The sequence below is a fragment of the Ailuropoda melanoleuca genome, chromosome 8 (assembly GCF_002007445.2).
Source record: "Ailuropoda melanoleuca isolate Jingjing chromosome 8, ASM200744v2, whole genome shotgun sequence".
NCBI lineage: Eukaryota > Metazoa > Chordata > Mammalia > Carnivora > Ursidae > Ailuropoda > Ailuropoda melanoleuca.
This window is the reverse complement of record NC_048225.1, coordinates 102,505,802-102,526,370: the sequence shown is the minus strand read 5'-3', so window position 1 is coordinate 102,526,370 and position 20,569 is coordinate 102,505,802. Positions and strand designations below refer to the sequence as shown.

At 45.3% G+C, this 20,569-nt stretch overlaps 1 protein-coding gene across 6 annotated transcripts; it reads left to right on the top strand.

Annotated features, from left to right (window-relative positions):
• Positions 1-1,766: 1,766 nt before the first annotated feature.
• Positions 1,767-16,278, top strand: ADIPOR1 (adiponectin receptor 1). Of its 6 annotated transcripts, XM_019806174.2 has the most exons (9): positions 1,771-1,947; positions 2,425-2,555; positions 8,746-8,980; positions 10,473-10,589; positions 11,703-11,874; positions 12,326-12,512; positions 13,483-13,670; positions 14,883-15,076; positions 15,405-16,278. In XM_019806174.2, exons 3-9 carry the CDS (start codon positions 8,840-8,842, stop codon positions 15,531-15,533), a joined length of 1,128 nt encoding a protein of 375 aa, XP_019661733.1. In that variant the 5' UTR covers positions 1,771-1,947; positions 2,425-2,555; positions 8,746-8,839; the 3' UTR covers positions 15,534-16,278. The 6 variants fall into 6 exon arrangements, with proteins under 6 accessions (XP_034522953.1, XP_019661733.1, XP_002925476.1 ...); XM_002925430.4 differs by lacking the exon at positions 2,425-2,555; XM_034667060.1 differs by lacking the exons at positions 1,771-1,947; positions 2,425-2,555 and adding an exon at positions 2,262-2,372.
• Positions 16,279-20,569: the final 4,291 nt, after the last annotated feature.

The window sequence follows — 20,569 nt, the reverse complement described above, 5'->3', positions numbered from 1 at the left end:
CCTGTCAAGCACTATGCTAGTTCCCGAGGCTATGATTCTGACCAAGATTGGTCTTAGACCCCCAGAGAACTCAGTCTAGAGTAAGATAGACAAGTGATAAACCATTATAATACAGTGTGCAGTGTGATTAATAGTACAGTAGAGATACAAGGTACAGATGGGAAGGGTTTGGAAAAGATTCAGAGTAGGAGGAAGAGAGAAAACATTTTTGAGCTAGCCATGTAATGAGTGCTGCATTAAATACTCATCTGTATAATTTAATCCTTATGAAAATCCTGTGAGTCTAAGATTAAGATTTTGCCAAAGATCGTACAGTTGGTCAGTGGCTGCCACTAAGCATTGTCTCAGTCCAAAGCCAAACCCAGAACTGGGCATTGTGAATCGCTTGGATCTTTCAGCAGAGAATGGGAGGAAGGGCAATCTGGCAGAAGGATCAGCCTTTGCAAAAGCCTGGAGGAACCAGAGGAAAGTTCATATTGGAGAAGTAGGAGAAGTTCACTGAGGCCCGAATGCCAGAGGGAAAGTAGAGCACGATGAGTCCTGAGAGTAGGTGAGAGCCAGCTGAGAAAGGCCTTCGTAATGTCACGCTAAAGAAACTTAAAACTCATTCCTGTGGACAGTGGAAGTTTCTGAGGGTTTTATACAGTGGGCAACTCATAATAGCTCACTCTTACGAAGCAGTCACCATTTGCCAGGCATCACACTAAGAGTCTGCATAAATTATCTCATTTAATCCTGACAAAGATTCAGTGAAATAGCACTTTTAAGATTTTATTTTTTTTAAGTAAGCTCTATACCCAACATGGGTCTTGAACTCACAGCCCACAGATTAGGAGTCCTGTGCTCCACCACTGAGCCAGCCAGGCACCCTTGAAATACCACTGTTCTATTCCCATTTTTCAGATGAGATCATTCTCTTGATCAGATAGGCAGGCCAGGGTCGGAGACAGTTTCTCTGTGATTCCTGAGCCCATGTTTTGAACCAGCACCAAAAGAATTAATCCCACTGCCCTAAGGTGTCCATGTAAGATTATAATAAATTGTCCTTCCTCTCAGCATCTAGAATAGCACTAGCTAAGTACTATCCTTGGGAGAACTGAGAAAATTGTCAGTTCCTCAAAATTTCTGCGTTCTGTGATTCGGACGCAGGCTGTACCGCCCAATACGTCTGCCCGACATGCACTCCGGGGCCACCATTCCGGCTGCAACATGGGAGCAGGGAGCTTGGAGCAGCGTTCTCAAGCAAGACTAAGTAGAAACAATCTGGCTGCTTCTGAAGAGAAATGACAGGAGTCAAAACTAAAGTCTAGCCCGGTGCCTCGCACATGGTAGGCGCTTCAAGAAACTGGTGGAGAGGAGAGAGGGACCGTGAGATCGAAGAAGGAATTAAGCGTTTCGGAGATAAAACCACTGCTGTTGGTGATAGATGAAGTGGAGAGAGTTTCCCAGTTTAGGGGACAAGGTGCATGGTAGGGAATTCGGCATTCCTTTGCTGGGTTCGGTCTAATTCCCTGAAATTCCTTCCCCATCACGCGCTCCAGTCAGGGACTTGGGGGTGTGATCCTCGCCGAGGTCTGGAGAGGCGGAGTTTACCATTGGAGCAGAGCGAGGGGGCGGGGCCTGCCGCGGGAAACAGGGTCTCGGGGGTGGTGCCTGCCGCGGAGGGGGCGGGACCTGGCTTTAGAGGGGGCGGAACCCTGCGCTCGGGAGGCGTGGCCGAGGGGACCGGGCCTGTGATTGGGACTGCCGGAGGAATGCCTGGCAGTAGGGGGAGGGAGCGCCCGAGAGGAGGTGACGCGGCCGCGGAGGTGACGCCGTGTGGTCGCGCGCCCCTTCCGGCGCGGGGAGGGCGCTGAAGATCCGGGGCCGCTCGGCCGCAGGCCGCCTCCAGCGCCGCGGGATGTAGCGCGGGGGACCGCGGCCCCCAGCAGAGCCCGCCCGCCGGCCGTAAGTTCCCCCCGGGCTGCCGCTGCGAGCGGGTGGGCGGGGATCGGCCGCAGCGCTGGGACTCCCGGGAGCCTCGGCTCAGGCCTGAAGCGGGAACAGCCCGTGGGGCTGATCCGCCCGGACGCCGCGAGGGTCTCGAGACCCCCCACCTCGGAGCCGGCAGCGCCTCTGGGCAGCTCCGCGGTCGGGGTTGTAAACATTTCCGGCCCCTCCCACTGCGCGCCGCCTCCGAGGAGGCCTCCACAACAATTTAAGGGCGGGTGGGCTGCTCGTCCTCGGCTTTCCCCCCGGGCTGCCAACAGCCCTGGTGAGTGCTGAGTCTTCCCAGCCCCGCCGGGGGTTTGAGGCGTCGGGATCCCGGCCCGGGGATCGTATCGGGACGGGCCAGGCCAGAGCTAAGCCGGGTCCCAAGGCTGCTGCGCGAGGCAAGTGGGGAGTGGGGGGTGCGAGCCTGGGTCTCAGAAGCGCCTCTCTCAGCCTTTGGTGACAGGGGCAGCCCCAAGGGTCCTCGACCACAAACAAGTCTTTGGCAGATCAAACCGCGGCAGTGTGCCCACCTCGACTGGAAGGAGAAAGGGAGATTAGTGGACAATTCACCTTTATTTAAGGTAATCCTAAAAGCTGGAACGTGAGGAAAATCGAAACTGTTTGGGAGGAAAACGGAATTTTATTCCCTCAGAAATCTCACATTGATGTATTCCATCTTATGTGTGAGATTTTTGGTCTTCAAGCCTTTGGCTTTTAAGAAAATAAAATAGATGTATGCTTTCCCCAGTTTCTGGTGCTTCTCAGGCTACTGGGAAACTGACGAGGCGAATTTCGTTTACACAATTTCAGGTGCCAGGAGCAATAGGAGGCCTACATACCACTTGACTAGATTAACCATACTATTTCCCCCAAGTATTTGGAAGACGGGCTAGAAAACACAGCAGGGAATATATAGGCTGCTGATGTTAATTAAGTTAACACCATAATGGCTGGTTCTTTTCTGAAGCGAAGTCCTAGTGGAGTTGTTCCCTGCCTCTCTCTTGATAGAGGTTGGGTCACCTGTTAGGGTGCCACTGCTGGTGCTGATACTTTATAGTATTTATACAGTACCTTAGACTGGGCAGTGCTAAATAGATCGCAGTGTCAGGGTAGCAGTTTCCAGCTTGCAGCCACTAAATTTATTACCAGAGTAACTTCTGTGTTCCCATATAGTGGTTGGTATTTGGGGAATCAATCTGCGGAACTGTGGTGTGTTACCTGTGAGGGTCCATCTTCGGGTAGACCTCCACAAAACCATACCTAATCGCAGAATAGAATATGAGAGCCTTCTGTTCTCAGTGGCCAAGAAATTACATGATTCCCAAGGGATTTAAAAATAAATGACCACTTTGCCTGCAAGTAGGAAAGAATTATTAGGCTCACCCTTGCTAATGGGTAAAGGACACCGCCTTAAGTAGGCTTTTAGGCTATCTTCAGTTTCTTAAAATCTGGCCTCATTTTATCTGTGGAAGGTTCCCTTATGGAAAAGTGGATTATTCACTGCCCTGGGGACTGTGTTCTTTAAAACCTGCCTTGGTTCATCCCAGGTACACTTCTGGAATGGCCACTACTTCCATTTTGCCTATGAAGATACTTCCTTAAAGGCTCCCACAAAACCTTTCCTGGTCATTCCACCTAAAATTGAGTTTTTCTTCTGAATTCCTCCAGCATGTAATAGCATTTAGCCTTGTAGTGATGTTAGTAGAAAAAAGTTATTGCCCTTTCTTAAAATGGAGGCCAGCAACCATGCCGTGCCTCTGATTCTCCTTTGCCATATCTCCGTAGCCACAATGCCATGTACACGGTAAATAATCAAAAGGTATTGTCAGAGAATAGAATTGTGTTTCTTTCTAGGCCAGTTAAGTTCGTTCTCTATTTCCCTAGGAAATTTCCTTTGACCCCTGTAATATAAAGCTAAACTGAACTCTTTAGCACTCTTGCTGTAGGGGCACCTGGATGGCTCAGTTGGTTAAGCGGCTGCCTTTGGCTCAGGTCATGAGCTTAGGGTCCTGGCTTAGAGCCCCTCGGCAGGCTCCCCACTCAGCAGGGAGTCTGCTTCTCCCTCTGCCCCTCCCCCGCCCCCCCCCCCGCTTGTGCTCTCTCTCTCTCTCTTTCTCTCTCAAATAAATAAAATCTTAAAACAAAACAAAACACTCTTGCAGTATTATCCTGTCCCGTCTACATGTGATTGCACCAGTGAACTGAACAGTCATGTTTAAACCCAGAAGCTTTATTAATTACGGTGTTGCTGTTGTTTCTTCTGGTACTGGTACTTTTCAAAGTCATTGCATTTTGTCCTTAATGTCCATTTGTCTCTAATATCGCCCACCAAACTTTGTTCCTCTCACTATGCTCAAAGTTAATTCCCTTTTCCTGCTCAGAAATGTTGGGGGCGTGATTCATGTTTATAAAGTTTGTAACCTTCTTCCATCAAAAAGGATCCTTGAAAGTGCCCTGTAGGCAAAGCAGTTCCAACTGATTGGCTTTTTGGCATGCTCCTAGATTGGGGCTTGTGAGGTCCACGGTGTAAAGTGATGGCTATAATGTATAACTGTATTGACCATAATCTGAAAGCCAAATATTAAAAAGAGGGACTGGCATGAAACTGCTTCATCGGCCTTTGTATTTTATTTATTTATTTATTTATTTATTTATTTATTTATTTATATTTTGTTTTGGTCATGGCATTTGAAAAGCTTATCTGTCTGTGGGATCGAAAAGTCCTCTGTTGGGATAGCTGGAGAAGAGTTACAAGGGACATTAGCGTGTGATTTTCCACTTCAGATGCTAAGTCGGTGACACCAAGCATCAAGTGAGAAAGCAAAGTCCCTGCTGCTGCAATTTGATAATTTTCAGACGTAGGTCTTTGCCTTGACTCATTTTTCCCCAGCAGTGCTATGAAACCACATCCCCTAACAGAGCGTACGTAGAGAAAAAGACGGCCGTGTCCTTTGACATTATGGCTAAATTAACCTTGCTTTGGAACCATAGAGTCAGGCAGACATAGATAGAGCCTACCCATGCCTACCCACAGAATCTCCGAGGGTCCAGAAACTCCAGAGTAAAAATTCACAGAAGCAGCTTTATGCCTTTGACTCCAGGGAAGGAGTGTGCTTGGAAAACCCAGGAACTGGTTCCCAGAGTAAATGTCTTCAGAAACTGCGAAGGAAAGAAACTCTCCGGCTCACTGCCCGGTGGTTAAGAATCAGTTCTTCCCCAAGTGTGGTGCAGGATTATCTTAATAGGAGCACAAACACCTCCCTGCCTCCGCAGCTTTATTCTCTAACATCACAGTTTATCCAGTTGGAAAGCTTAGTGGTAAAGATTTTTATTAGCTTGGATTGAAGAAATCCCATCAAAAATGCACTCAGTGGAGTTTGGCCCAGATATAATTTGTCATACTGGGTGTGGTGAGTTCGAGGGGAAATGTGTTTCCTCTAAAATACTAAGGATATAGAAAGCTGGCGGAAAGTTGAAGTATATTTGGCTCCCCTGAGCGCTCCCGGAATCGGTCTTAACACTGTAGGGGTTTATGCTGGTTTTATATAATAGAGACAAAAACACTTGCTTCTAATAATTCCCAGTTGCTTGTGAGTGGTCACCCTATCAAGTTATATTTCCAGATCCTAGTATTATTTGCTCTTCTCTCTTGCCAGACCTCCGATCCCTCTCTCTCCCTTTCCTGTCTCTGTGTTGCTACAGTTTAGAAGACCAAACTGGACAATGGACTTTGCTCACTATGATGACATGATCTCCATTGACCTCCATTGTATGTACTTTACATGATGCATGATGCCATATCTTGTATGATGAGTGGTAGCTGATGGCTGGTTTGTGAGTTCACTGGGATGTCTGTTAGGTTTAGTGACTCTGGGCCTAGAAGACAATGCTGAGGGGACGTGTAGGAACTAGCGATATTGGAGCTGGAGGGCATCAGAAGTATTAACAGAGAGTGATTTGGACTGAAAGGGGAAAGACATGATGGCCAAGAGACAGAGATCATCCTAGGAGAACACTGGACTTGAGGGCATAAAAACTTTGCAGATCCAATGAGGAAATCAGTAAGAATACCAAGCTGGATTCTGTATTTGACCTCTGACCCTAACTGCCCAACTTCAAGTTTGTAATTATTCTCACTGCCTCCAGTGAAATAGTTACATAGCATTTGAAATAACTGAATTTAGTATGTGGTCATTCTAGATTACGTGTTCTGTCCCTCCACTGCCTTCCTAGAACAGTGAAATTATTATCACTGACTTTGTACATATCACAAGTGACCTCATGCCGTCTGATTACAGGCTCCTTTGAAGACACTTGTTCTGCTGTGCATTTTGTACAGTCCCTTAGAACGCCTTGGGTGCAGGTGCTAAATGTATTTGTGAAAAATTCTGTGACTATATTGGCTTACTCTGCAGAAAGCCCCGCAAGCACAAGGACAAGTGCATAAACCCTTAGCTGGTAACGAGAAGCTAATAAGTCATATGCTTGCTGACTAGAATCCTGCTCCTTTCATTCAATCATTTTGAAATGCGGTTTCTGACCAAAATCAAGGGTACGTATCACAGAACTTGAGGTTTTGTTTTATTGGGTTGTTTTTTTTTTCCCCCAGCAACAGTGCTCTGAGCTAAGTATATGTTCCCCATTCAGACTTGTCCAAAGTGCCCAAAGCTTTTTATTTTTCTTTTCTCTAGTATAGATTATTTCTTAGTGAAGTTGTTTATTCAGTAGTACGTCACTCTAAGGAAATATGTTTTGCCGTCAAACCATTGAAAAAGATTTCCCAGTGTTTCTTATGTGGATTGCCTATTTCCTGAGGTTTTCAGGGGCCTCCAGTTTCCTGTTCTCCTTAGGCTCAATTGTTGGCTTTGGCTATGGGCTGGCATCTGTCTTGTCAGAATCTTGCACATTTGAAGGAAGAAGAACTGTCTTTGTGTTGACACCATATAAACGTCTGCTGTGCAGTGAGTTACTGTTTGCTCTCTTGAACTAGATTGCCTCTTGCTTTCAGCTGTGCTTGTGAGTTGAGCATAGCATGACTTTAGAAACTTAAGGACTACCCTCATCTGACTACTAATATCCAATTATAATCCCTGAGAAGGAACTGTAATTAGTCTTGGATCAAAAGAGAACTGGTGTAAGATAGCAAAGATGTTTGTGTAGTGAACAGCGGTGGGCGATAGACACAGTGTCGCTCTCATGAGCAGTCATGGTTACTGCCTATTATAAAAGGTTTGGGTTCCCTAAGCTTTAATTTCCTCTCTGGTAATGCAGCCCACTCCCTGTGCAGCCCAAGCAGGTGCTGCTTGACCCTTCCTTCATTGCCCTGTGGTCATTGGGTTCAGATAGCCAGTGCATAAAAATGCTAATTTTCTGGTCATCACTGTGATTTATTGCTGTGAGCAATAAACTCCTTTGTTGTTGGGTGGGGAGGGCTAGTAATATACAAGATGGGGAACATCTTTGTACACTTTTCCTCTCTTTTCAATATCATTTTCATCTCCCTGAGGCCTGATTGAAAGAACACTGCCTGAAGTCCAGCTCAGGAAAACCTCAAGTATTAGAAGTGTTTCCTAAAAAACTGAGTTCTAGGTTTCTCTGCTTTTGCTTAAGGATTTGTGTACCTGTCTCTAGTTTCTGAAAAACTAATTTGAGTGGGGCTTAGATTATGAGCTGTGGTGGTTGGGACAAGCTCTTGCTGAGCTGGTTGTTTGGTATGTGTTTGGCAAAGGGCAAGGCTGGGACTGCCTCCTTGTCTTCAACTTCCTGCTCCCAGGTAAGTTATTGCTTGCTTTAAGGAGAGATTATGATGAAAGCTTGTTACTCAAGTGTTGAACCCAGGCTATAATCCTACGATAGAATTAGTAGACATTGCAGAGAAACTAACCACTGGGCATCTAGCTCACAACCAAGTTCCTTCTGCATGCGAGGCACACTTGTCAGAGCCTTTGTAGAAAAAGCCCAACCGAGTTCAGTTGGCATTTAATATATTTCAAGCTTGGGTGGTCTTGAAATAGAGTTGACCCTTGAACAACACAGAGGTTAGGGGCACTGACCCCCACACAGTTGAAAATCCACGTATAACATTGGACTTCCCAGAAGTTAACTACTAATAGCCTACTGTTGACCAGAAGTCTTACCAATAACATAAACAGCTTCAACACATAATTTGTATGTTATGTGTATTATATACTGTATTCTTACAATAATGTAAGCTAGAAAAAAGGAACTGTTATTAAGAAAATCATAAGGAAGAGAAAATGTATTTACAGTACTGTACATAGATGTATTGAAGAGAATCTGCCTACAGGTGGCCCCTCGCAGTTCAAACCTGTGTTGTTCAAGGGTCACCTGTAATTACAGCCAGTGGTTGACTTCATATTTTTGCTCCTCATTCTCAGAGCCAAGCCTTTCTTGGGCAGAATAGCTTTGGGAATGGTAGGCTAGACTCTTCTCACTAAATGGGCTCCACACCTATGGGAGGGGGTTGAGGGTGAGTAGCTGGTTTCCTGTGGTGACAGTTTGGTGCAATAACCACAGATCCTTTGAAGACAAGCAACCAGATGTTATATTTTCAACCTTATCTGTAAGATTAGTAAAGTTCTGAGTAAAGACTAACATTAAAGAGGGAGAATAAGGAATAGATTGGAATTTAGCAATTAGCTGGCCTTTAGAATTGGGGATGGGGTGTGAGTGATTAGCTCTGTCTTATTCAGTGTTGACTCGTGGAAACGAAACTGTAAGAGGAATCTCCATGTTTGTGTTTGCTTTTAGTGTTTACCATCACAGGGAGATCTCTGCCCCCTGGGGCTGAGAGACCCCAACTTTTCCCCAAGCTGAAGCTGCACGGTATTGAGGTACCAGCCAGATGTCTTCTCACAAAGGATCTGTGGTGGCACAGGGCAATGGGGCTCCTGCCAGTAACAGGGAGACGGACACGGTGGAGCTGGCTGAACTGGGACCCCTGCTAGAAGAGAAGGGCAAACGGGTAATTTCCAACCCAACCAAAGTAAGTTTTCTTCCCAGGAGTCATTGCCTTAATCAGAACCTCTCATTAGGCCTGTGTTAGTGTCCATTGTTTTTAAGATCTCACCTCTCTCCCCAAAGTAGGAACCATAACACCCTGGGAATATCTCTGTCCAGTTCTTCTCATACTGTATTATATGTATCTTATGTGTTTGTATCCTTTTCCCACTGTAAGCTTTTGCAAGTTCACTCATCTTTATAACCCCAGGACTTAACACACGGCCTGAAGTCCGATAAGTAATTAGTAAATGCCTGTGAATGAATAAAGCATCAGTTAGGAATAGGTTTGGCTTCATATAACAAACAAAAATCCCTGTAGTCTGGACAAGACAGTGTGTCTCATCTAAAAGAATTCTAGAAGGAACCCATCCCAGGCTGATAGAGGGTCCACTACTGTCAGGGCCCTGTCTTGCTCCTCCTCCATTCTTGATCTTACCCATCACACCCCCTACCAGCCATCAGAAAAGAGGAAGGGGAAAGAGGAGAAGGGTCCACCCTTTCTGGAAGTATCTTGCAACACTTCCGTTTACATCCCATAGGTCAGAACTTAGTTACATGGTTCTATTCGGCTACAGTGGAATGTAGGCAATATAGTCTGTTCACTGGGCCTGAGTAAAATTACAGTAACGTTGCCACCCTGAATAAAACCAAGGACTTTGTTACTGAGGAAGAGAGAGAGAATGGATATAGGGGTAGGCAAGCAGGAATCTATACAGCAGAATTTAAGAGGGACCATTTGTTTCCCAGGGACCATCAACAGGAGAGAGAAGGAGAAGGAACTGAACCTCCCGGCTCTCCATCTCCATGGTTTGGAGCCTTGGGACTGAGAGAAAAGTCTCTCTCCTTGACAGGGAAGTGCTCTCCCGTGTGCACACTTTGTGTCAAGGCTCCTTGGGGTACAGGACTCAGTGCTGCCGCCTTCTACAGAACCAGTTTGGAGGCCCTGAGACTCTTGGGAGCTGCTAGGAATACAAAGTTTCGGTGACAATATAATCCCCAGAGTTGGTGAACAGGGAACTATGAACTGATTTAAATTGTTCAGGGAATCTCTGAGACTCTGTCTCTTCCGTTGTTTTGAGAATTTAGTGGTCTAGAATAGAGAGATATTTGGGAAACTAAGGACAGTTGAGAACCACTGTCCGAGAGGTAAGGATGGGCCATCCCAACTTAAAGAAGTTAGGACTGGCGTGACAGTCCTGTATCCTTTTCGTGTCCGCCCCCATCAGTCTGCCTCCTGTGTGCTGAATTGAGCTCTCACTCCAGCATTCGCTCAGTATTAACCAAGCTTTTGCTACAGGGTTGTAAACTCATCAACTATCATGCTTTTGGAGAAAAAGCCACAAGGGCCTGTGTGTGGGAGAGAGGCCAGGCGGGAAGTGTTGAGTTCGGGTTTCTCTGGATCTTTCTGATCTGGACTGGCACCGCGTATGAGATGGCTCTTAGGATTGGTTTTTGTGTATTCTCTGTCCCTGTAGGCTGAGGAAGAGCAAGCATGCCCAGCGGCCCAGGAAGAGGAGGAGGAGGTCCGGGTACTGACACTTCCCCTGCAGGCCCACCATGCCATGGAGAAGATGGAGGAGTTTGTGTATAAGGTACAGCCCAGTAGCTTCTGTCCCGGACGAAGGGCAGCAGGCTTCCCTGGGATGCTCCCAGCTGACAAACACACATTGGACTGAAGAACTTTTACCCCTGCGCATGGGTTGGTTTTTGCTTAAGATGAAGTAAATCAGGGGGAAGGCTCGCTACATTTTTACTATCTACTGTGATAGGCAGTGTTCGGAATATATGCTAACACAGAAGTTCTTAGCTTTTTTTGCTATGGATCCCTTTGGCAGTCATTAGAATTTTTTAGTTTTTAAAAATTCCTAAATTTTAATGTGGGCTCCTTTTAGGCACACATTAGATATGCATTAATGACAAGTGATAATGTATTTTATTAAAATTTATCATTTCTAAGCAGTGAAGAGTAGCAGTATTTGGATATCTGCAAAACTAATGTGTGAAGGTATCTCTGATTTCTATGGGTGACAATCACAGGTTCTAGCACTACTGTGCTTTGTTTAACACATTTATAATTGAGGGGAGTGTTAGATTTCAGGTCGAGGTGAGAGAAAATAAAAGATCATTTTTTCCCATCCAGATTTCCATCCCTCCCTGGATTCTATCCATTGTCTGTGTGTCCTGGGTTAAGAACCCCTTCTCTAAAAAGACACAGTCTCAACCTAGGAAGGACTAAGAATCTCCTGGGGGGAGAGGATTGAGCAGGGGTCAGCTAGAACCTCCTGGATTAGAGGGGCAAGGGAGGGATAAAATGTATGTTTTCAAAACCATGATGTATAATTTCTATTTCTTTGTTTTCATTCACTGTATTTATTTAATGGTGAAATTTCAAGTAGCTTAAAGAAGGTCCTGCCATATATTTTTTTTTTTAATTGAGACACCTAAAGCATATCCAGATAAACTAACATGATGCAAGAACAAAGGCATTAGCAAAAATTGGTCAAGATATACAGTACTGCGATGGCCTCGTTCATACTGTGTCTTGGTGGATCTCTGTAGGTCCAGGCTGATTCCCTATTACCTACCACCTAAAGCCTGGTTGACATGGGTTTTGTATTTTTTGTCCCTATAGGTGTGTCCCTTGTCCCTTGTCCTTCGGGAAAACTAGCATCCGTAGGGCCCTTCTCAGAGTGTATATATTCCAGGTCTGGGAGGGCCGTTGGAGGGTCATCCCATATGATGTACTTCCTGACTGGCTGAAGGACAATGACTACTTGCTGCATGGCCATAGACCACCTATGCCCTCCTTCCGGGCTTGCTTCAAGAGCATTTTCCGCATCCATACAGAAACTGGCAACATCTGGACCCATCTGCTTGGTGAGTGATTGGGGTGGGGAAGAAATCCAATGTTTTGTCTCCTTAAATGCCGAGAGATTATATAGCCTTTGTCCATGGAAGGAAAAGAGCAAAGTTGTTCTGACTGACTGATTGATCCTTGATCACTGATCTTTGAGACTAGAGGAGGAAGGCCTAGAACCAGGAGAAGTTGGAACTACATGTTCTCTTGGGATCCCTGGCAGAACTGTCCTCCATGGAGGCAGTTCCTTCTGTCTCGTGAATTCCCACTGTCCACACAAAATGCCAGCATGTCAGAAAGTGCTCTTTTAGTCTGAATTTCTATGACTGGTGCCATTTTCTCCTGAAAGTTTAGACCGCAGTTCCCACAGTTGAACCCTGTTGTTTTAGTGCTGGTTTAACACCATCAGCTGTCAAAGTGCATGTACCGTCTTTTTCCTTAGTCTCTTTTTTTTTCTTTTCCCTCCTACAGGTTTTGTGCTGTTTCTCTTTTTGGGAATCTTGACCATGCTCAGACCAAATATGTACTTCATGGCCCCTCTGCAGGAGAAGGTGGTTTTTGGGATGTTCTTTTTGGGGGCAGTGCTCTGCCTCAGCTTCTCCTGGCTCTTCCACACTGTCTACTGTCATTCAGAGAAAGTCTCTCGGACTTTTTCCAAGTGAGTTGAAAGAACATCAGGATGGAAAGACCACACGCTACTGTCACATCTTGTGATTTGAGAGCCGACTGGGTACTGGAAACTCCAGTAACTCCTGAAGGTTCCCTGATGTCCCCGAGGAAGGGCTTTGTATTTTGTGGGTATAATAGAGCGGTGAAGTGTTTCTCTTAAATCCTTCATGAAAAAATGCACTGCAGCCTCCTCAGCAGACGGATTTGACCTGTATGGTACTAGCCTTTGTGAAATTTGGGGTACTCGTGGACTGCTCTTCGAGCCCAAGTCCCCAGTACTATCTGACCTTACTGTTGGCCCGAGCCACAGCAGGGCGTGGTAAAGTATTCCCTGCTTCATTCTGCTAACGCTCTACCCACCCGTCCAGTTAAGCTTATCTTTGCTGCCCACGCACTGCTGGAAGCCCCAGATGTCCATCATCCAGTGCTTTTCAGATTCCCAACTCCGTGCCCAGAGTTCTGTTTATTTGCTTGTTGTTGGTTTTGGTGGTGGTGGCGGCAGGTTATTTTGTTTTTCCCATAACACCAGTAACAGGAATGCATTTTTATCATTAAAAAAGTCAACTAAATCAGAGCAGTACCTCTTAAGAATACTCCCAATTCAAGGGTTTTGTTTTGGGAACTCAAGTTATCAGAACTGAAGAACGTTCAGAGCCCTTCGTGAATGGGAATCTGGCAATCAGCTGGCTTGTGACAGAACTCTAAACTGAAGTCTCCCCTAGGGGGAGATTTGGCTGCCCATAACTAAGGGAAGGGATGAAGTCCTGTGATCTGGGATTCTTAGAAACTTTTCCATTGCAAAATAGACGTGCAGGACGTAGGATAGATCGTATGGGAAATGAGGGGAGGCTGGGTGGAGATGTTCAAATCTGGGAGCAGGTGAACAGAAAGAACAAGTTTAACAAGTCATAGGATTTCTTCATCTCTCCCTTCATTCCGTTTTTATGGCTCTTTTTTAGACTGGATTATTCAGGGATTGCTCTACTGATTATGGGAAGCTTTGTCCCCTGGCTCTATTACTCCTTCTACTGCTCCCCACAGCCACGGCTCATCTACCTCTCCATCGTCTGTGTCCTGGGCATTTCTGCCATCATTGTGGCACAGTGGGACCGGTTTGCCACTCCCAAGCACCGGCAGACAAGAGCAGGTGGGTAGGAAGACATAGTGTAAACTTCATACGTATTTGGGCCTTGAGCCTAAGAGGCACAACCCTGGGCCCTAAGGTTTGCTGTTGGGGGACCCCATCCAAACCCTGATTTGTGTTTAGAGCTTGAAGAACACCACGAATTTTCAAAGTTCAGTTCTCCCTCGTGTTTCCTAGTATTTCAGTGGAGTGCTAGCAGGACAGGTAAGTGCCAAGCTGGTCAATTCACTGCCAGTATAGAAATGACTGCTTTTAAATTTGGTTTGAGAAAAATATACAGAGCACCGTCATTTTAATGACCTGAGTCCTAAGCCCTCACACCAAGGGGTTAAAATTAAAACACCTGGAGTTATTTTTCCTAAGGGGATAGAAGGCTTGGTTTGGTGAATAAAAAAAGCACTTTTAGCATAAACACTGGTCACAACTCTTGTAACAGTTGCAAGCGTAAACATCTTTGTGTTGTCTCATCTGGACTCTCCTTTTAAGCTTTATTTTAAGCAACACATTAGTTACCACTAGTTTTCAGGCCCTTTGGGCTTCTTAATATGTGCTGTGTTTTAAACCTTCAGTTAAAAGAATTAAATAGTCATCAAGCACCAACCGTATGCCAGGCGTTGTGCTTTAACAAGGGCATCTCCAGAAATGCAGAAGGTCGGCCCTTCCCTCCGGTTATGTGTAGTGGAGCAATGTTGAGGCAAATACCCATTCTTCCCTCCCTCTTACCTTGTGTGTCCCTGCAGCCTTGACAATGTCTGATCTGGGTATGTCTACTCAGGAGGTCAGAGTCCCATTACTAAAGTCTTTTATGATCTTAATGGAAAACCTGCCCAACTCCACCCTGACTTGGAAGCCACCCACCTGAAGCCTTGCCATTTCGGTTCTGTGTCCAAGTCAGCCATGAGAGGGTTTTGACATAGCCTTTTGGCCAAGGCTTCACATTTCTTAACAAATAAAAAGAATGTCAGATGTTTGTTCTTGGTGCTCCTTAAAAGGTAATAGCTGTATTAGCACTGACACGGCCTTCTTCCCATTCTGGATGTTGAAGAAATGTCTGCTGACTGTTACCCGTCTCGGGGTTCAATTTCCTAAACATGTCCTGTTCACCAGAAAAGAGCTAATTGTCCTAAGAAACATCTGAATTCTGGAGAAGGGCAACGGTGCCTGCCCCGTGGTAGCTATTTCCTTGCTTGACGGTCGTATGTCTGCTTTGTTCAGGAGTGTTCCTGGGACTTGGCTTGAGTGGTGTTGTGCCCACCATGCACTTTACTATCGCCGAGGGCTTTGTCAAGGCCACCACAGTGGGCCAGATGGGCTGGTTCTTCCTCATGGCTGTGATGTACATCACCGGAGCTGGCCTTTATGCTGCTCGAATTCCTGAGCGCTTCTTTCCTGGGAAATTTGACATATGGGTAAGAAATGACTCTTCCGGCAGGGCCTGTGATGGTGAGTGCTCAGCCAGAGGTAAAGGTCTGAGTACAAGGTGGTAAGAGACATAGGGATCGTGTAGTGTTTGGGGTACCTGTATATCCATAAGGAGAAGTGGTAGGGAAATAACCAGTATTAACATTTTGGTGTAGCTCTGACAAGATTTATAAAAAATTTTCTACCACAAATATCACTTGTATGATGTAAAAAAAAATTTTTTTAAGGAGAAACTGGAAGAGGGAAATGCTTGCTGCTTACCTCTGATCTCTCCTTGCCACTGTCCTAAAGGCCCTTCTCTTGTCATTCCTACAGTTCCAGTCTCATCAGATTTTCCATGTCCTGGTGGTGGCCGCAGCCTTTGTCCACTTCTACGGGGTCTCCAACCTTCAAGAATTCCGTTACGGCCTAGAGGGTGGCTGTACTGATGACTCCCTTCTCTGAGCCTTCCCACCTGAGGGGTGGAGGAGGAACTTCCCAAGTGCTTTTAAAAATAACTTCTTTGTTGACGTGAGAGGAAGAGTCTGAGTTGTCTGTTTCTAGAAGAAACCTCTTAGAGAATTCAGTACCAACCAAGCTTCAGCCCACTTTCACACCCACTGGGCGATAAACTTTCCATTTCCCTAGCTGAGGAGGGCGGGGATGGCCCAATTTAGCCATGCCCCTCCTCAGCAGCCCCTCTCGTTGGCAAGGCAACCACCGTCCCCTCACAGAGACAGTACTTCGAAGCTAATGTTGAGATTTTACCCCTCCTCCAACCATTTTGGGAAAAAATGACGGACTGGGACTCTTCAGAAATTCTGTTTCTGGAGGAAAATATCCCTCCCTTACCCCCATCCTTTCTTTGTAACCTGGCTTCTAACAGGCCATCCATTTTTGTAGCACACTTTTCAAAAACAGTTAGAACCTGGTCCCATCTTTCTCGGGCCTGGATCTGCTTTTACAGCAGGAAGAACAAAGCCACCGACTTTACATAGCCCGGCTGATCATGGGAGTGTGTCCAGGCTTCACGTAACTTGACTTTTAATTTTTTTTTTCTTGGCAGAGTAATGTAAAATTAAAACGGGGAAAGATATTTAATATTTAATACTAAGCTTTAAAAAGAAACCTGCTATCATTGCTATGTATCTTGATGCAAAGACTATGATGATAATAAAAGAAAGTACAGAAGACACTTGGCATTCAAAGATTTAACATGTGTGGTCTCAACTACTTGTACTCAACTGCAGAGGGTTAAAACCAGTAACATAGTTTGAAATTCTGCTGAGACACAAATTTGAATCACAGTCTGATTGATAGGCTGGCATATGCAGGCCAGTGAATGAGCCTAATTGAATTCCTAGCGTCTGCTCCTCAATACAGCTTGATTTTTCTCTACTTATCACACAGACGTTGTACTAGAGAGGTCGGTTTGCTATAGCAGTGTTAAATAATTTGATTCTCAAAAGTGTTGGGAGTTATATCCCTGTGATCAACGCTCTGCTACATATTACTTTAGAGTTTAGTTCCTTTAAAGCTGTCTTGCTTAAGGTTGTCTCATCAAGAAGTTATTCCATGCTTTTCTGGGCCTTTGTGAATTGCACTCAACCGACATGTATTGTATTCATTAGGCAGCCTACGGTCTGTAGTAATCACTAACTGTAGGCAGTTAGACAGGAATCTTCTGGAGTTACAAAGTTGGGTTCACTTCAAAGGTCAAGTTTGTACAACCGGGAGAAAAAATGGTTCTTTTAAAAAAGAATCCAATTAGGCCAACACCCAGGAAAAGTTTCTCAGCCTCAAGTAGTAAGGAGGGAAATGTACGTTAAAACCGAAAGGATAAACCATTTCAGTCCTAGCAGGTGGGCACAAATTAAAGATCGTACTGAGTGTTGGAATGGGTGTGGAGCAGACCGGGCGCTGCCGGCAGACGTGCACGTTGGTAGGATGACCCCGTGTGGACGTGCAGAGAGCCTCTACACACGTTACGACGTTCAAACATTTTATGAAACGACACTCTACAATACAAAATGCATCTGATGTCTATCCTGGATCACTTCGTTTTTTAAAGTGCTCCTTCTGGGGCCTCTGGGTGGCTCAGTCGGTTAAGTGTCTGACTTCCAGCTCTGGTCATGGTCTCAGGGTCCTGGGATCAAGCCCCAAGTCAGGCTCTGTGCTCAGCAAGGAGTCTGTCCCTCTGCCCCTCCCCCTGCTTGTGCTCTCTCTCTCAAATAAAGTCTTTAATAAGTAAAAATAAAAGTGGTCCTTCTGACCCACTAAATTGTTCATAAGTCATTAATGGGTCACAACTCACACTTGGAAAAGCTCTACCCTTGAGAAGCTGAGCTTACACCGAAGATTGATTGCAGCCATCTATAGTAGCAAACAAGCCAAATGTCTAAAACTGTTGAGTGGAACAATAAGTCTTGGTTTACTCATATTATGAAACATTATTTAGCAGTGAAAATTAATTATAGTGACAAGCAACAACATGGCTGAATCTCAAATAAGATTAGGGGAAGGAGGGAAGCAACTCACAGAATACATCTGGTATGATTGCATTGATGTAAAGCTATTAATTTACAAAACGAATGATAGTTTAGCGATACAGACATGGTAAAAACTTTAAAAAAGAAATGTTAATTCAGAAAAACGGTTACCTCTGAAGGAGTAAGAATAGGATTAGAACAGGGACCCATAGAACATTTCAAAAGTAAAGCTTACATTCTTTTTAACCAGGCGGTAAGTACCTGGGCGTTCCTTATACCATAGTCACGTTTTCTTGCACATATGCAAGAAGTATTTATATCGGGGCGCCTGGGTGGCACAGCGGTTAAGCGTCTGCCTTCGGCTTAGGGCGTGATCCCGGCGTTGTAGGATCGAGCCCCACGTCAGGCTCCTCTGCTGTGAGCCTGCTTCTTCCTCTCCCACTACCCCTGCTTGTGTTCCCTCTCTCGCTGGCTGTCTCTATCTCTGTCAAATAAATAAACAAAATCTTTAAAAAAAAAAAGTATTTATATCTGTTTAATACAAAACAATTTAAAGTTTAAAAAGTCCTGAAAGAGCTGATAGCACAAGTCACAGACTGGTGACCTGTAGGCTGCAAACCTTTGTTTGGCCTGCAGAGTGTGAACAGTCGCCTGCAGCTCAAAACCGGCAGTGCCCTTGGTAGAGGGCTTGTGCCCTCAGTGCACTGCTGCCCCGCACTCGTTGGGGTCACTGTCCTAGGCCCTGGAGGCATCCAAGTTTGCAACCACTAGTATAGAGCTGGAAGGAAGCAGACCGCTTCTGATGCAACTGCATCCATTCTGTAGGTGAGGTCATACAGAGATCCGGAGCTATTAGCGAACCCTGGTGTGCAGGTGTTTGCTCATTCGTCAGTAGTAGGACCCGGGGAAGAGGATCTGAGAGAACATGGATCGAGCATCTTTGTACTTTTCATATGTCATTTTATATCTTTTTTATCTTTAACCCTGTGAAGTAGATAGCATTATCTCATTCCACAGATGAAAAACTTAAGGTCCCAGGGCACCTGGGTGGCTCAGTCGGTTAAGCATCTGTCTTCGGCTCAGATCATGATCCCAGGGTCCTTCGATCAAGCCCTGCATCGGGCTCCCTGCTCAATGGGGAGCCTGCTTCTCCCTCTCCTTCTACCACTCCCCCTGCTTGTGTGCTCTCTTTCTCTGTCAAATAAATAAATAAAATCTTAAAAACAAAACAAAAAAACGCGAACAGAGCTTAAGGTTCCAAAAGACCAAGACTTTTTCCCAAGATGATGGACAAGTTTGGAGTCAATATCTGAGTGCAGATCATGCTGACTTAGGTAAAACCCATGTTTGTTTTTTTTAAGATTTTGTCAGAGAGAGAGAGAACTTACATGTAAAAGGAAATAGGTAAAAGAACTTATATGTAAAAGAAAATATAAACGAAGCCAGAGCAGACAGGGAGAGCTGTGAGGCTGTGATGCAAGTCTGACCCCCACTGAAGGAAAGCGGGAGAGGTTTCGAGAAGCATCCTAGACTGCCTTGCAATAAGAAAGGTTCAGGAAAGCCCTCTGTTTGAGAGAAACCCTTGACCCAAAGTCCCCTGACAAAGGAGCCCCATTTCCCCTAGAAAGGGTCTGCCTTAGCGTCTTTCCTGTCGCCAGTACGGGGCAGGAACCAGCCCTTGGGAGACATGACCTGCGTGCGAATTCAGTGATGAATTTCAAAGCAGCAGCTGGGGCTCTGCTTTGATCATATTCAGTGAATAATTAAGAGGTACATTCTCTTGTCTGCCGTGCTCTGGTGGTGCAAAAATGCACTGTATCCTGCCTAGCTGGTTTTAGAGATTCAATCTATATTCTATGTACTCGATCTAGAGTTCCAGGGCTGAGTCTTTGTTTTCCGTTACTGAAACCCTTTAATATAAATACCCAAACCATAAAGGCAGGATGATGCATGGAACCGGACTGACTGACTCACCCTATCCAGCCTTAGCGCTCCAGAATGGGCCTAAAAAAGAATAATTTTGGGCTGGAGGGTTTTGGATCAGTTATCCAAATGACTAGAAATATTCTTGTGGCGGAAGGATAGTGTCCCCATGACTTAAGGACACAAAATGTGCTGTGACTATATCCCTGAAGAAAATGGGGTAAGCCTGAACGAATTCCCTCAGTGTTCTGGCTTTTTTGGTGGCAGTTTCTCCACATTTTATTTTCTGGGAAAAGTGTGGGCATATTCTATTTTTTAAAAAAATATATTTTATTTATTTATTTGAGAGAAACAGAGATAGAGCACAGGCAGGAAGGAGGGGAAGAAGCAGGCTCTTCACTGAGCAGGGAGCCCTATGTCAGGGATCATGACCTGAACCAAAGGCTGATGCTTAACCGACTGAGCCATCCAGGTGCCCCATGTGGGCATATTCTAAACAAAGCCACATTTTTCTTTTAAGTTCCCTCTCATCATGAAAAATTCTCAATTTAGCAGACAGGAATTAGGCAGTATCATTAAAGTGCTATTTTGCATCTGGAAAACATGGGATTATTTTTACTTTCCTTTTTAAAAGATTTTATTTTTAATCTCTACACCCAACGTGGGGCTCAAACTCACCACCCCAGATCAAGAATTGCACACTCCACTGACTGAGCCAGCAGGTGCCCCTCTGTTTACTTTTTATTTAAATTTAACATATTTCTTTAAAAGATTTTATTTATTTATTTGACAGAGAGAAAGACAGCCAGCGAGAGAGGGAACACAAGCAGGTGGAGTGGGAGAGGAAGAAGCAGGCTCCCAGCAGAGGAGCCTGATGTGGGGCTCGATCCCAGGACTCTGGGATCACGCCCTGAGCCGAAGGCAGACACTTAATGACTGAGCCACCCAGGCGCCCCTAAATTGGACATATTTTTAATCTACATGATGAAAAGTTCAAAAGGCACAAGTTATAGAGGGAAAAGTCTCCTTTCCACCCTGTCTCATGACCAACCAGTTCCTCTTTCCAAAGAAACCAACATTTTGTATCTT

What these genes read in the sequence shown, in the direction of transcription:
- ADIPOR1 (XM_002925430.4), top strand. Translation starts at nt 8,840, where the DNA reads ATGTCTTCTCACAAAGGATCTGTGGTGGCACAGGGCAATGGGGCTCCT. An exon ending in TGGAGGAGTTTGTGTATAAG is followed by an intron (nt 10,590 to 11,702) that starts GTACAGCCCAGT and finishes TATATATTCCAG; the next exon opens with GTCTGGGAGGGCCGTTGGAG. An exon ending in GCACCGGCAGACAAGAGCAG is followed by an intron (nt 13,671 to 14,882) that starts GTGGGTAGGAAG and finishes TGCTTTGTTCAG; the next exon opens with GAGTGTTCCTGGGACTTGGC.